Source organism: Sinohyriopsis cumingii, chromosome 5 (assembly GCF_028554795.1).
Source record: "Sinohyriopsis cumingii isolate HCF-2022 chromosome 5, ASM2855479v2, whole genome shotgun sequence".
NCBI lineage: Eukaryota > Metazoa > Mollusca > Bivalvia > Unionida > Unionidae > Sinohyriopsis > Sinohyriopsis cumingii.
This window is the reverse complement of record NC_142965.1, coordinates 91,331,840-91,350,018: the sequence shown is the minus strand read 5'-3', so window position 1 is coordinate 91,350,018 and position 18,179 is coordinate 91,331,840. Positions and strand designations below refer to the sequence as shown.

At 34.9% G+C, this 18,179-nt stretch overlaps 1 protein-coding gene across 13 annotated transcripts in view; it reads right to left on the bottom strand.

Annotated features, from left to right (window-relative positions):
- The window catches only part of LOC149799750 (serine/threonine-protein kinase mig-15-like), a 259,276-nt gene that overhangs the window by 235,635 nt on the left and 5,462 nt on the right, over positions 1 to 18,179 (bottom strand). For all 13 annotated transcript variants that reach the window (XM_089959127.1, XM_089959138.1, XM_089959132.1 and 10 more), the window contains exon 2: positions 6,419 to 6,484. In XM_089959127.1, coding sequence (XP_089815253.1) covers positions 6,419 to 6,484 — 66 coding nt within the window. The remainder of the gene's footprint in view (positions 1 to 6,418; positions 6,485 to 18,179) is intronic.

Sequence of the window (18,179 nt, the reverse complement as noted above, 5' to 3'; positions counted from 1 at the left end):
CCCAATAGTATTTTGTGTCTTTCTGTCTTAGTGATCCTAATTTTAACATATATAATGACCATTTTAACAATACCTTGAGGTCTGTTTAATTAGGAAAAAATACCAACTTAAGTTGTTAATGACAACAATGGGACCATACACACTCAATAGAACTGTTGTTTTTTAAAGTCATGTCAGAGTAGCCTTCAGAGGGGCAGTTCTTTTCACAAGATAATTACAATGATAAGGATTATTTGGTAATTAGTTCTATTGGCATCATGCCTGTTTACTTAATTCTAACCTTTAATTATTCTACAGATCTGCTATGGCTAACCAAAATATAAAAAAGGAGGGGAGGGGAGGAGAGGCATGTCATGGGGATTCAATTAAGGGAGAAAAAGAGCATCCATTGAGAATTTCATTTGTATTTGACCCAGAAGCTTGGGTCCCTGAGAGTCCTGAATGAATTGAAAGTAGAGTTGTAGTTAAGACAGTGGAAGCATAGTAGAAGAAGCATTCCAAATTTTCCATCAAGGTATGAAATGAAAGAAATGAAATGCAACATGTAATTCTGCTTATCCAAGAAATTTATTATAGTTGTCCATGTCTGACAATAGCAGGTTGGGACAAATTATGGAATATTTTACTGAAGAAGTTTTAACATTCATATCACTTGCTTAAAAAAACTTTCATTGCATTAGTCATGAATACCTGGGTGAATCATCTAAAAAAAATTAAAATTCTCGAGCGTAAATCAGTGCTTATAAGTGAATTTAAATAACAGTGCTTGAAATTATCTATAGTTCATTGGTCACAAATACTGTGGTAAACCATCTAAATTTTAAAGAAAACAACACTAGTATAGATAAGTACTTCTGTGTGAATTTAAACAGCAGCTCCAAATTAGCACTAGCCCGAAGCAATGTTATTTCTTGTTGGACTAATAGTTTTCATAATCTTTATAGCCTGATGGCTAGTAGTTGTTTCAAATCAGTTAGTGAAGGATTCAGCAGAACTAATTTATTTCTCAATACATAAGCATGTACATGTACTAGTCATTCTGGCTGCAAAAGAAATTTAGGGTAAATTCTAGGCCTGAATAAATACTGAAAAAGGTCAATATGACCAGTTTGACCAGTTTGATTTTACAGTAACTAATCATCCCAAGATACACATACAAAATGCAATTTTATATGCAATTGTTGAACTTGTATCTTTAGCTACAGCCTAGGCAAAACATTTGATCAATGCAAGATGAAGTCCAGGGTCTGAAGAACGTCTGGCCTGAAAAATGATGCTTTGGTGGTTAGGTTAATCCAAATACAGCTACGCATGGTGTCCAGATACCAAGGGAAACCAGAAAGTAGGGTCATGATTTATAACCAGTACAACAATTTTTCAAAACATATTAAGTCAGAACTTGAAAGCTGAATGACAATTCTTAATGATATTAAACAGAAAAGGAAAGTCCAATCTAACAGTTTCATGTTAAAGTACCTTTTCTAGGTGCCAAAAGTAAGCCATGTGAAAAGAACATTGTGGCCTGCCAAACCACATCTGACTGTGAAATCTATCATTCCTGGCAGTTACAGCATGAACTGGGAGGAGGAAGAGACACGCCCAATAATGCAAAATCAAAGACACATGTGGACAAAGTGAATACTACATAGATGTACTACCCATTCTCCAGAAATTATGTTCTTCAGTCTTGAGAGATTTATTCTGCCCAAGTAAATACAGAATGTTTTCAGGATTTTTAGGATGTAAAACCATGAATCCAAACAGTCAAACAAGAGTCCCATAAATCCATCAAGAGTCCATACATTTTTATATATGATGTCTGAAATAATAACTGCATTGTGCACACAAAATAATCTTATCTGGGTGAATTTCATGGAGGGAAGCAAGCATCAACAATGTCATAAACAATGTTCCCAACACATGCACACTAAGTAACTATGTCTATGGGGGCTGCAGGTGGTGGAGTGGACTTATGTGCTCACCTTTACTGATCACAGCAATCACACTTCTGTCTACATCTGTTTTGAGTCTAGGGCTCAGCCTATGGGGATATATGAGAAAGATAGCATCACTTTGGTCAGTGGTTATTCCCATGGAGTTCCCAAATTCTTCCTACACCAGTAATATACTGGCCACCATGTGCAGCTATCATTTGCTGAAAAACGGTGTTAAGCCCACATCAACAGATCCTTATGTCTATACTGACAACCTTCTACACTGAACATGCATTTGGTCACCCAAAATGGATGCATGTGAAAAAATCTGTTTCTGGGACTTGATTAGAATACTAAATTAAATTTTAATGAAATAGGTATAATGGTAAGTTCCATGACAATCCTAATATTCCATACATATTAATAGCAGCTTCCATCCAGTGAGATGCTGTTAGAATCAAGACAAGATTTTTTTCAATGAATTAAATTCAAAAAGGATGAGTGCATGCTCACTATGGCACATGAGTATTTCATTGAAGATGGTATATAAGGAACTCTCTCCTTTGGTTCAAAGAGAAATAATGACTCCTAAATACAGAATCTATATCATATTAAAACTATCTCACTTACTGTGCCTGTTTATGTATTTACTTTGGGGGGGGGAGCATATTTTTATAGTCGAGGTGGGGAGCATATTTAGGTTAAACTGGTGTTAATTTTGTTACACCTCTCTATAGTTTTGATAAATGATATTTTAGGAGCAGACCCTGACATGATCTAGTACCATTCTGTGCATGCAGATAGCCTGCAGCATTTATATATATATATATATATATATATATATATATATATATATATATATATATATATATATATATTGTTCTCACCAGGGAATTTGGAAAGTTCTTTATATATATGTACAGTACATATGTTAAGCTATTTAACTGATGATCTCATTCCAACCTATGCCAAGTTCAAGTGGTACACATACAGAACTGTGGATATACAGATGTTGACAAGTAGTCAATACACAAGCTAAATACACAAGCTCAATACAGTGATCCCTCGCTATAAGTCAAGTAGTCAATGTATATGTCTAAATGGTGCCAAACCTGATCAGAGGTCCCTCACTATAAGTCAACATACGTCTAAATGGATCACACCTGAGACTGAGGTCCCTCACTATAAGTCAACGTAAATCTAAATGGATCACACCTGAGACAGAGGTCCCTCACTATAAGTCAAGTAGTCAACATACATGACTAAACAGTGTCAAGCCTAATGCAGAGTTTCCTCAGTATAAAGACCCTCAGTATATTTATGGCATGAAAATAAAAATTCTAACTTTATTTTGCTGCATTATGTTGCTAAGTGAGAACAACATTATGTTCATAAATGATGTTTTGTTTACTTTCAAACTTTTAATTCTAAAGAATTCTAAGGCAATATATATCCATTTCATAGAAAGTAACATTTTCTATTACAGTATGGAAAAAATATAAACTCAAATAATTAAAATCTTGCCTTGTAACAAAAAGAGTTTTACCCTGAATTTATCTGTACCAATAAAATCAAAAAAAAAGATTTTTCAAACAACCTAGTCTCCTTAAGATGATCTGGTTTAAAATCTGTCATTTGAAAATCATTTTCAAAAGGGTTGTTTTAAATTTTGACAAAAGACCTTCACAATTATATAATGTTGTATAAACAAGGACTGAATTTTCTGGAAAATCAACCTGTCTTCTTGTAATTCGCTAAACCAGTCCCCAAACATGTATTGATACAGAAGCTCATATCGTTTTTTAATATATACAATGCTGTCAGGCATTTCTACGCACCTAAGGTTTCTGTCTCCAATACTGAAGCAAAGGCATACCGAATTCGACAGATTGACGAAAATAAATTACTGTAATGCTTTCGATTTAAAAAGAGGCAATTGTCATCACAATATTCAGTTAAAAAAATTATTAATTTTGGACACACGCGATACCACCACCGTGTTTATATGACTCGTGATATGTCAGCCAATTTTGCACACAGCTTTGAAAAGATGTCATATTTATCCATTGAGCTATATCAACTAAATACATTACTTTTGACTGTTTCTGTCCACAGTTACATTGAGTAGTTTAATCAGGATTATATATAGTTTTATCAAACTGAACGTAACAATGCCAATAAATGGCAAGCGATATTAAGCCAACTAAACCGATCTTGTAAAAAAATTAGTAAAATTAAATATTTTATTAAAAAAAGAGCTATTATGTGGAAGAGAAACAACAATGAATAGGGTGTATTGTGTTTACAACATCTTGTTTATGGGGACAAATAGTAAAGAATTTAGAAAGACTATATGCTAGGAAATTATGTGAGAATCCTGTTCTAGTTGCAGGCTGACATGTCGGGCAGCAGAAATTTTTTTATGTGTGGGATAACTTCTTGCAAAATCGGAAACTTTGATTAAGATGCTCAATTTGACTTTTCTCACGCATCTTTCATCGCTTCAGAAAAGCAAGAAGACGGAAAAACTACACATATACATTTTTTTAAAATGGTGACGTACAAACACAACTCTCGAATGACCATCGCATTAATCCAATCCGGCGAATTAACCTTTATTTTCACCATTATTTTCTCAGAAATGGCAAGTATTATAATCATTCTGTCGTTAAACTGCAATCAAACAAGACAAAACTACGGCGCAGATGAAACCTGACCCAGTACTCTCCATCTGCATTACTAGTCACATGACTTCACAATCTCAAATGAGGACATCGATAGTCCAATATTCATGTGATATCAACAACAAACTCCTTTATAATGACGTTGTTGAGAAATTCAATTGTATTAAAATTCAAGTCAGATAATTTTTGTAAAAACCAGCAATCTGGATAGTCTGATCTTGATCTATCAAGCAGAGATCACATGTCCACATGGTGGTCACATAATACAACAATACTCTAAAAGTTGTTCTCGGAATATATAAATATGGAGATTTGTGTTCTTTCATTTCTGTATTTTTATTACAACCAGTATAAGACTTACATTTAATATTTATTTTTGCGGCTAGCAATGCAAATCACGACCACCAGGTCACATTTCATCAACGACGTAGTTTTCTCTCGTCTTTTAGCAGATTAAAGACAATGATTTTACTACTCACAATTTCTGAGAAAACAAGTATTTTCATATCAATTTCATGCATATCTCATTTGATCTAGTAAAGTTCAAAGTTGGCTAGGCCATTCGATAAGTGGCTACACATTGCCACCACCATGTTGGTCACTTGTGATGCTAGATTGGTTTTCATACCTTTCATGTAAGGAAATATATGGATATCAAGCTGACTTTGAAAACAAAAGTCTACTAGACGAATCTAATCCACAGGGCGTTTGGATTTACTCAGCATATATGTTTATTGCAAGCAACCAAATAATCCATACTGCGCCCTCCGAATATTCTGGTTAGAAGTCGATAAATTTAACTCACGATCAGTTTGGTTAAGACTCAATTACGTGATTGTTTTGAACGTCAGCTGATGGCGGAAAATTCCCAGGTTTTCCCCAACTTTCATCAATATTTGCAAAATTCCAGGACTTTTCATGGTCTGGAAAAAAAATTATCATTTCTCCCGACTTTTTCCTGATAGTGTGGGAACCCTGTACACTATCATCCATTCTAACTCTGAACCAAGCAGACGTCTGATTCATAATTCAGAACCAAAATTATACAATTCTATTCAATTCTTATTTACACACTTTAACCATCTGTGTAACCCTCCTTTTTAAAGCAAGCAAATATCTGATGCATAATTAGGCAAAGAAAATTATAAATATGCAATATTTAGTCATAATTAGGTACTCTGATCACCCATGTAACCCTCCTTCCAAGCAGTTTAACACATTGACATGTTGTTTGTAAACCATAAGCCTGAGTTACATTCTGCTGAATGCCACTGTATTGACCAATCAAAAAGGGTCAAATATAATGAGACTGGTTGAACAGTAATCTGCGTAATTCCAGTCCTGCAACACAACGGATGGACCTGCAAAGATCCAGAATTTGCTCAACTGAATGCAGGAAGAGTAAAAACATTATTTTCAAAACAGTCAATGACTGACACAGCTCTTTCTTTGGTAATGCCAAGGTCTTACATGTACATCACACATAACGGAAAATCTGTAAGGTAACAGAATACTGAAAATATATAAGTGCATTCCAATTAACACTTTCATGTCAAAATTTTCTTCTATTGGTTACATAAGAGCTGAAAGAAATAGTTAATATTTAACTCGTGCATTTATTGTCAACAAAGATTTTGTAATTATTCTTTCACAAAGGAAACATTGTGATTAACCTTTTGAGAAAAAACCCCACAGTATTAGAAATATTACAGCACATGGTAGTTATTTTATCTTTGTTGGAAGGGAAGATTAGGTTCAAGGTTTGGGGGGTTGGTTGACAAACAAACATTTATAACTCACCTTGTACACCTGTCCATATGTTCCATTTCCAACAACTTCAATCAGGTCAAATATTCCTGCTGGATCCTGCATCGAAAAACAAAAGCCAGAATAATTTTTTTTTTAAATTCTGCATAATGTATTGTTTTGCTAGTTCTGCTTGATGTATGATCCAAAACTCCAATATGTAATCATTAAACAAAATGCCAGTTAATGTGACCTATTTTCCTAGGGTGCAAGTACCTGCATATCTTCAGATGAATGCACATAGTTTTATAATTAAATAACCACTCAATGTGTCAGAGAAAGGGGCTAATACAAAAAACAAACATAACATCTAGAGCATAAAAATATAGTTCAACAAAATTCTAATTTTGCTATTTAGGACACTGGCAAAGAATATTAAATAGTTCAACAAAGAATGTTTAGAACTTTTCTACCGGTCAAAAACGTCAAGTATGACACTGACTTCCGAGTTAGGAATTAGGTCATTGAGAAAAAGTCACTTAGGAATAAAGGTGTAATGTTTACCAACATTTCTAAACATATACACAGTTCAGAGCAACTAAAACAAGTTGCTTTTTTTGAACTGAATAGAACACCAATCTTTATCCCTTTCCACTTGTTGCACTTTACTGAACAGCTCTCTCTCTCTCTCTCTGCTATAATAATGTGCCTGCTGTGCCTCGCTCAACTTGTGATTTTATTTTCATTTGCTTTAAGTCTTTTATCACATATAATGACATAATTTGGCACACAAGCTATTTCTCAATTGAATGTAATCAAATTTAGGTAAAAGATTCATAGGATCATCCTGATGTTGTTTCCTACTGTTACATGTATGTACATAAAGAAACAATCTGAAGATGCAACGTGACAGACTGTGGACATGCATGTGAAATGCTTCAGTTACAATAAAAATTTATCAGCACTGTCAGTAAATCAACCTGTGCAATGTTGCATAATGTGTGCCAAACTGATTCTCTTCAAAATTTGGCTTTATCCTTGAAATACTACATTTTATGAAAAAATTGTACATACTTTATGAAGAAAAAAAATGAACAGGAAAATCATGCTAAACAGTCCTCTTAAGCAGAGAAATATATCAGTTGGAAGTGTTGTTCCTGTATCACTGACAGCCAACTGCAAGTACGTTTACATGTTTACCAATTCAACAAATGTTTACTGGTGGTACACTAAGCTAAGCCATTTACATGCTCAAACATTGCAGCCTGACGTAGGAGTTATGACAGAACATGACGCCGAAAAGATAAGACAGGTAGACAAGACATCTGTAAAAATGCCATACCAAAACCTGAAACCAACAAACTGCAAATTTTCCAACTAAAATCTGAACATTGATTAACACTAAATATATGTAATAATAAAATTCAAATTTAGAATGGATCACAAGACTGTATGTATTTAATCCAATAATATGCAAACTTACTATTACTTTGCTGAAAGAAGCATACAAACATGACATCAATACCTTTATCACACCATTTTCTTACAAGCCAGTGACAAGAAGCAAGTAGCAAGTGATCACTTATTTGGATGCAATTATGTTGGGCTTAAAAACAAATGACTACAAATATGCTGATGCTTAAAAATAACCAAATGTTGATGTGCTAGTATGCATATCAATACATGACCATGCTAATGTGTGAGTGGGCATAAAAACAAATGACTGTGTTGATTATATGGGTAATAACTCATATTCATGAAAAAAAGTTGAATGCTTCAAATAATTATCCACGTTTTAAAAGTAGACAGAAAATTAAAGTCTTTAAAACAGAGCTCTATTTAATAACATTTAGGATTCACCTTAGTCTTTAGTGTAGACAAATCAACATGCCCACGGAAGCCATAGCAATTACTATGTTGTGCTTCCACCAAGGCAACCTTGAAATATAAATGCGATGTGATGTGGGTCTGCCTTATGAAATGCTGTCCACTCCACCAATGCTGTTCAAGATAAAAACCTAAAAACTTTACTGCCTATTTGTGTAATGTTGTCAGGACTCAAATTTACGCTAATAGGCTATCTTTTTTTAGTTTCAATTTTCAAATGCTAGCAAACTGCAAAAAGTTATACTTGAGAATGTTACAACTATCTGAACTTTGGCTTTCAAAATCTGAGTGTACAACTTTCCACCAACACAATTCATTTTAAATGTTTGAATGTACTTAGGAGATGTATGTGCACAGATTTTAGAACTTAATATATGCCCTGAGGTTGGTGTGTGTGTGTGATTGGATTTTTAATGTAGCTTCAACAATTTTTCAGTTATATCGCTATGATGTCTGCAGTGTGGCAGTTTATAGTGATGTCAAGCACTGGGGCATCATACCTCAGACATGTAGCATGATGTCCCACCCAGTCACATTATGCTGACACCAGGCTGACCAGTCCTAAGAGTAACTTCCTAATGCTGAGTGCCTAGCAAAGCAGCTGCTAGTACCATTTTTCTAAGTCTCTGATATGACTCAGCAAGGGTTTGAACCCACATCCTCCTACATCCAAGGTGGATGCTCTAACCACTTATGCCACCAGAATGGTCCCCCTGAGGTTGGAGTTGGGGTCTCAAAAATTAACAGCTAAAGTGCAGGGATATGCTTCTATTATGACTCTATATGGTCACAAACTAAGTAAAAGAAAGAAGCAAAACTTAACAAACAATTTAATCATCAATGTTATAAATGAAAATGTGAGGGGAACTTACAATATTATAAAGTGAATCAACAGTAATCCTGATAAAGTTCTAGGAAAGTCCAAAAGAACGAAAAGTTTCGTATAAATTTTAGAATTGGAAATATACTGGTCCACCAAGAATTATGACGTTGTCAAAACGGCATTTTCCATAACTCCTTTGAATAATTCATAGAACATATAATGAGCAATTTCTATTATCACTAAACATTTCAAACAAATGTTTTTACTCTCATATAATATCTATATACAACATAAAACATGTCAGCAGACTTATAACAGGAACACAAGAAATAATAATGGCTCTAAAATAGAAATAAAATCTGATTCCTCATTTCTCTCCAAATACAGTAGACACCTTCTATTTTGATTTTATTTCACACAATAGTCCCATGTGACAGATCATACTACTCAATTTGAGATGCCTATTCATGTGACCTACTCCACCCAATGGAAAATTACATAATTCTTATAGAACCCTCCAAATGCCACCAGCCAAAGAGAATTTAACCCAAAGTCAATAAGTCTTATTATTAAGATTATTATTAGTAATTGTCAACACATATGTATGCATCTATTCATAGATCCTATCTAATATTCCTAAAACAGACTAGTCACATAGGCAAAATCTAACTAAAGATAATCCATACAATTTATAACCATGAATAGAAATAACAAATTCAGATAAAATCATGTGCCAGGAAATACAAAAACTAGAGATAAAAAAATGACACTTCAAAATGACACTTCAAATCATGTTTAAACTTTATACTCAAAATGTCAAGACAAAAAGGACATGTGGCTACCTGCCTTGTCCTCAACAGTAGGAGGTAACGATTAAAAGAAGACAATTATTAAATACTCTATGTGCTCTAAGCAACACAAAGTTCAACCAAGGTAAACCACCATAAAACAAGTAAGCTTATTCTAAGAATATACAACTGTGTGCAATTCATTACTTTGTGATTTCCCCCCTAAGGGATATTGCTATTGTGTATCCCCCAGTTATGCCTAGAAATTGTATACCCTTGATAGAAAAGCATGTCAGTGTGCCAAATGTGCAGTGTTCCAGCTGGATAGATAAAGAAGGGTTATACACCCTGCTTCCAAGTCTACAAGCCCCACCCTTATTTCTGGTTTTTGAGTTGCACATTGTCTGAAAACAAACATATTATGTATCAATAGGGCATGCTAATTTTGTGATTGCCAAACATCACTGAAATCAAAATAATCCACTGTTTAAGGTCATAAAAATCATCTAATGTCAAGTGATATATGTTTTGGGAGACAACCTTATCAAAGCAGGTGGACGTTGACAAAATTAACAATTAAATGGTTTCAGGAAACGGTAACAAGGATATTTTGATTAAAGTCAAAACCTCAACATATTAACCCTTTATACTATATTGTTTTGCAATAAAAGATCATGCAGTGCTGAATTGTCTGAGAACAGAAAATATACCATATTCTTACTGACTAAACCATATACATGTCCAGTGGCAGGTACATTTTCTTTTAATCAATGGTTTTCCTTGGCCTCCTATGAAAAACTCATTGCCCAGCTGTTTTTTTTTAGTCACCCAGTAAAACATTGTCTGCCGCGGCTGACATAATCAAAATCATTCAACAACTTTTGTCATAAATATAAACAGCATACAATAATTGTAACTCACCACCACACATGCTTATGAAAAGTGTCTCAGATGTTGGCATGCTTATTTACAGTGAATATCTCAGAGATAAGCAAATAAAAGATAATGACTATCCTTTGTTGGTGTGTTGATAAAAGACAAGCATTCGCTAATTTTGTCTTCACCATGAAGTGCTAGAGTATGGACTGTAATTACCGATCAAACAAAAGATCAGACAACTTTGTGGATTAGCGGGGATTCTTACAGATAAATCACCAAACATTCATCAACGGATATTGATATGGACATAATTTGAGCAGTCTGCTAAAAGTAAATGGAGGGACACTTTACGAGTCAAATGTTTGTGATTGGAAACAATATAAAATTCCATTCTAATATTTAACATGATCACTTTTTAATATTTTGTAGCTTTCATATTGGGAAGATTGGTTGCCAGTATAATCTTTCTAGTTTTCTCGGGCTCCCTGGCAATAATTGTTATTTCTAGAATGGATGCCTGTGAAAGCTTTATATCACAGTTCTAACACTAACAGGTGTGGAATTACAGTTAATAAACATCTAGTCCTAGAACAACACAGGGCATTTCACTTTTTCTTCTTATTTATCATAGTATATGTCTGTCATCGTATGTTTACTTTTGAGTTTACACAGTCATTGCTTGAGTTCTCTATATGTTTAAGTGTTACTATGTATATGTGCTTATTAAGTAGTCATAATGCAAACAACAAAGATCCTGATCTGCTGTAATATAATATGCATGCAGATCATGGTTTATGTTATTTGTTCCAATAATTACTCCTAACAAACTGCACAGACCCATGCAGGGCTTGTCTTATAAGCGAGTATAGATGGCACGCATTAAGAAATATATTTCTACTCTTTTTTTGCCGAAATATGTCTGGCGATGCATATTCAGCTGCCTAGTAAAAATCAAAATCAGATCCATCTTTCAAACCCATGACCATAACCAATGTAAAAAATAACGTTCAAATTCATCAATTGTGACATGTTTCAATTTTTTAATGCAAGATATGCTGTCAATAAGTTCATACCATTTACTCTAAAATCTCATCAAACTGCATATTTATTTCATCCATGCGCTACATAAGGATATGGACCAGCATGCTGTGTTTTTGTTCTGCCAGCATGTACACTGAACTCTTCATATTCCTTCTTGAGTTCAAAATCACTAATTGGTATTTCCAGAAACATTTTCCCCCAGCACCAATAATCTCATCTACTTCAAATCTTTGTCACCACCTAGTATGTATATACCAATGAAAACATCATCTGAGGATGAAGCATGTTTGGACTAAGACATTTCAAGTTTTCTAGGTAGGTATATTAACCTCAAGTTCACAACTTCAACTACATCATGAAAAAGGGATACATGATGGATTTTTGTTGGTGTAGGGTTTAACGCCATTTTTCAGCACAAGATAGGCTATACATGGCAGCCAGTATAGATGGTGGATGAAGAAACCAGAAATCCCAGAAGAACCACCAACCCACAAGAAGCTACTGCCAAGCTTTCACACATAACCACATTAGCCGAATCCAAGTCTTGAAACCATGCAGACAGAGGTGAGGTGGCAGTCATCCATAACAGTGAGCAATTCAGACCACTCAGGACACCGACACATGGTGGAAAAATGAATTTAAAACTACATCACGACAAATGGAAGAATATGGATTCTAATCAAACTACATCATGAAAAGGGATACAGAATGGAAGAATATGGATTGTTGTTGTTGTTGTTGTGTGGTTTAACGCCATTTTTCAGCCACGATAGGCTATACATGGCGCCCAGTATTAATGTTGGAGGAAGAACCTGGGAAAATCCTGGAAAGAACCACCGACCCACGACAAGCTACTGGCAAGCTTTCTCACATACCCACACTGGCTGAATCCAAGACTCAAACCCACGCAGACAGAGGTGAGATGACAGTGATCCATAATGGAAAGCACTTTAGACCACTCGGCCACTTGGGGCCCCGTCCCAAGTTTAAGTAACAGTGTCCATATTTAATGGACGGATTGGCATCATTTGTACAAACATAAAAGATCTTTAAGACCAAATGCTCTGTGCCAAGTTAAGTTGTGAATAGATGAAGCACAGTGGATAGTGGGTTATACTGTAAAATCATTGTACCTATAACCTAGTGAGCTAAAATCCAGAGCCATCATAAATGGATATGGATCTTAATACAACTACATGTACATCATGAAAAAGTGATATATTATGGCAGACTATGGATTCTAATACAAGTATATTAAGAAAAAGGGATATATGAAATGAATCACACACAGGAGAATATTTGTTAAGCAAACTGGACAAATTATGCGAGGAATACAACATTCCCAAAACTCATATCCATGTTCTTCAGCGTTACTTAGGTGCAAACATGCTGAAAGCAATGCGTCTGGATGAAATCGACATCAGCTGTTTTGCACACAACCTGCAGCTAACTGTCAGTGATGGCATTCTGTTGCAACGACCTGTCAAAGATATTTTGGAGATCTCGCGATCCAGTCAGCTAGTTTCGCCACTCCATCTTGGCACAACAGCAGCTCAAAGAGCAGCAGGAAAAATTTGGCATTGCCCATATGAGACTCGTTCAGGATGTCCAGACACACTGAAATTCTACAAACAAGTCTTGGGGCATATGCTACTCTCTATGACCTGCCTAGCCTAACAGCCCAACAGTGGGTCTTGATTAACAATACTGTGGACACGTTAGGCCCATTTGTGGACATTACCAAGGAAGTAAATGATAACAAAACATCAGCATCCATCATTCTTCCTATGCTCAAAAATGCTCCAGATGTTGCTGGCTCGAGAGCAGCAAGTCAAGGTATTCAAACAATGCGGTGTGATATGTAGACATCACTAAACACAGACTTTGCTGATGTTTCCAGCAACAAGAAGCTCGTCTTGGTCACCATCTTGGATCCATTATTGAAACATTGCCTAATCAGCGAAGAATTACTTGTGACTAGATCCAAAGAATGGCTTAGAGCAGAATGCATCATAGTTTTATCAGCAGACAAGCATGAGGAACCCCCAAACAAACAAAAACAAAAATGCCACTGGACAATCAACATCTCTTAGATTCATTTTCTGTGCTTATGTGGCCAATAATGAACCTGTCCATACTGTCAACAAAACAACCATGGGCGATGCCGTTGACACGATACTTAAATTGTATCTGGCCAGCCCTCTGATGCCATGAGAAGACACATACGGCTGGTGGAATGCTCACAGGTTTCAGTTCCCCTACTTGGCCAAATTAGCTAGATGCCATTTGTCTGCACCAGCTTCAAGCGTTCTGAGCAAGCAGTTATTTATTGGCGCAGGCCAGATTTTTTTGGATCGTCACTTGGCAAGAAGGGAGAAATGTTACTGTTGCTTAAATACAACATACCTCAGCTAGGCTTTCAGTATTAGATACAGCCAGCATACTGTGACGTCTAACTTTAGCCTTAAAGCATGCATATTATTAATTTTAATCATTATTGGGATATTGTTATTAATATTTTTTTAGTCATTTATTGAAATCTAGTAATGGTGACCTGCATCATTGAAAGCAATTTAAAATACTTGTTTAATACAGTTTCATTCATTTATATCTTGAATTGGCAAACCATAAGTTTTATCAGTGTTAGTTTAAAAAAAATTCAAGTTTTATGTTTGTGTGATCGTTGTTTTCTATAAACAGCAATGTACTTCTTATCTGGTTTCTGTTTGTTTTTGTACAGAAATTCAAATTCACTTGCTCACATGGCAAAATACCCACTTGCATTACACTAATAGGATTTTGTTACTGAACCAGTCATTGTTATGAAACAAATAATAATGAAATAATTGGTCTCATAATCAGTATCAGCAATTTTAATAATCGGCTATACGTAGTATTGGCATAATCGACAAAAAGTGACATAGGTATAGCTTTAGGTGGAAGACTGGATTCCAATACAACTACATCGTGAAACTGGGTTACATGATGGAAGACTATGGATTCTAATACAATCATATCAATAAAATAGGGATATGACACATGTGATGGAATAGTATGGATTTTAATCAAGAGTTGCATCAAAAACAGGGATACATGATGGAAGTGTAGGATAAAGATTTCTCCAAAAACTGAGAGCTGTGTTACAAAGACTAAAATTGATTTTTGTGAAGCTTCTGACCATGAAATTTCTGCAAGACCCAAGACTGTATATTGTTATAACTAGCCAAAACTGGTGCCAGATGGTATATTTTATTGCTAACAATGAAACAAAATTGCAATTTGCGACATTGGCGAAGCCCAGCGTTATCCCTGTTTTGCCAGAATCAACTGTTTTAAGGTCTCATTTTATTCTGGACATCTCTTCGTTTTGATTTTGTCTGACACCAACACAATTGCAGCGAGGACTGCAGAGTCTGGAAATACACCCCTGTACTCCTGAAGCCCAGTTATACAGGCTTCTGTCACTGTGCAGCTCAATGATTTTATGATTACCAAGCAAGTAAGTGGTCTCATGATGTCTCGTGCCAAGAAAATGTGGAAATTTGCAGATTATAAGAACCAGTAATTGCCATGGAGTTTAATTTCCATATTATTTACACCACTGGTATATAGCACTTTTTTGTCCATCAGAATGAATTTTGATATCCAAGGAATGTTTTTATTCCAAACTCTAAGCCAGGCATCACACACTTTATTACACTTGTCCACTGTCCCATCTGAACTATCAGTTCTAGCAATTTGAGCACAGTTCTGAATCTCATTAAAATCTTCAGTTTTCCATTTAACCCCAAAACTGCAAACAGCATTTTGTCTAAGTCTCAACGTGTCTTGATTTCGAGGCCGCAAGCAATATTTATACAGCTACAATCAGAAATGAACACAAAAACAGGGATAACGCTGGGCTTCGCCAATGTCGCAAATTGCAATTTTGTTTCATTGTTAGCAATAAAATATACCATCTGGCACCATTTTTGGCTAGTTATAACAATATACAGTCTTGGGTCTTGCAGAAATTCAAAGGCACGATGAGTGGTGCTGTAAACATGGATATAAAAATGCAATGGAATATATTGTTACATAAACAAATCCTTGTTTCATATTGATGAACCACCATAACAGTGCATTGTTATATCATAATCCGCTTATGCTGATGTCTGGCCTTGGTACTGTATATTGTAATATGACGAAAATAGCCATGCAACTGACTAGCTACAATCAACCACCTCTGAAGGCGGGAATGAGAAATGACTACAGTCAACCAGGTGACACCAATTTTATTTTAAAAATATACCAGAAAATAAGTTTTGCTGCAACTTCAAACAATGATTACCTTTGAAGCACCAATATATAATGCAAATAAATAAAAATCTGTCTCAATGTTCTACAATTATTTGAGGTTGCTGCAACAATAACAAAGAGGCCTCTTCAATAACAATGTATCTTCATCACAGCAAGCCAATGACCTTTGATCAAAGGAAGTCAGCAACAAACTTAAATAAAAGCATTGTTTCTGATTTTCATAGTGATTAGAACATATTTATTGTGTTGCCAAAAAAAGTGCGCAGAAGGGTACAAGTTTGGAGTTCTTTTTCTCTCTTTTTTAGCTTATTGGACCTATTATTTTCATATTGAGACCACTCTTTATTCCAGATCCCCATCTTATCCTCCTTTTTGCAAAGGTTCATCTGTCTGCAGTTCATACCGGTCTGCCTTAGATCAGAGACCAAAAAGTCTAAAATCAGATTCCGACCACGGGCAAATTTTGGGTGAAAAAATCATCAGGTCCAAAAAAATGAGGATTTTTCCTCTGTATTTTGTAGTGCACCATACTTTAAGCCTGTTGAGAACATCTTGTATATTATTTTCAGAGATCTCGGAAGCGCTTAATTATGCATATTTGGATGCAATTTTTATTATCTGGGACACAGAAAACACCACACGTTCTTTGGCAACACAATACCCTTCTGCTCATGCGTGAACCAAATAGCCAATGAAAAATGATGTTTCTAACACAACTAGGCATTATGTTATCTGAAAATCACCTGGAAAGTGATGTATTCAGAAATAGCTTTCAAAATGTGTTTCCTACTCGAATTTCAGGCAAAAATGACAAAAACCTCCAGGGGTTGTTGTGTTAAACATATTTCAAAAAAGGTTAATTCTTAGATCTGACTACTAAGGAAAAATCTAAGCAAACATTCCTTTTCAGTATAGGGTAATCTTTTATAAAAGTACTATTCAGCCATATCTGGACTATCATAATGTAATTTACCTCTAACAGAAACATAACAAAACTATTAGGTCTCCAAAAGAAGGCATGCCATTTAATTCTAGATCAATGTACAGACTATTTCCAGAATGAAACGAATAATACAAAGATTTTAATTATACACGAAAGAATATTTTTTTGAAAGGCCAAATTTATGCATAAAGTGTCCAGAAAAGCCATTCTTGTCTAACTCAGCAATATCTTTCACCAGAGAGATGCTGATGGTTTTAAAGGTCCATTAGAAGTAAAAATTACATTATACCTAGGCCACAAAGGAATTGTTTTTTAAATAAAAAATTCAATATAATGGTCAATGGGTATAGAACAACATTTCCAATGACATAAGGCAAGCTCCTAGTATTTCTTCTTTTCATAACTGATGTCTCAAATGGATGAAATCTTAAGACAACTGAAACATCCAGCTCTTTTGTACTTTTTACATTGTTGTCACAGTTGAAATTTTCAATACAGGATGATATTTTATATTTTGTTTATGTGTTCACAGATGCTTCTGCATATGTTCCAGCTTGATACTTTGATTTGTAGAATAACTTCATTATTTATTGTCAAGCCGGATTTACTTCGTGTTGTATATACATGCACTGTATAAACTGAAAATAACAGCTAAAAAGCCTCAGGGTAGTTTAGTTCTGTAAATGATTTGAGTTACCTTCTCTAAATAAAGTTTTTGTTATTAATATTATTATTGTTATTATTAATATTATAATTATTATTATTAACATGTTCCTGTATGAGTTACATGAGCATATGATAACACATTTATTGCAATAATGTATGCATCCAAGTTAACTATGATAATACAGTACAGACAACAATCTTCACAGTGCAGGCACATTGTTTAGGTGACAGAACTATAAAAAAGCAAATAAACTATCTCATTTTTATATACTACTAGTGCCCAGTATAGCAGTAATACCACTATCTGGAGGGTGGGGGACACATTGTCCCCTGCCTTTGTGATGCAATGTGCAACAATGATTAATTGCAGACCATGCAAGTAGCTGTTCAAGGTGAACCCTTAAAAAATACAGGATCATCAAATGCTCAACTTTTGACAACACACCGACATATGGTAGAGATAATCTTTGACTTGACACACGGAATGCT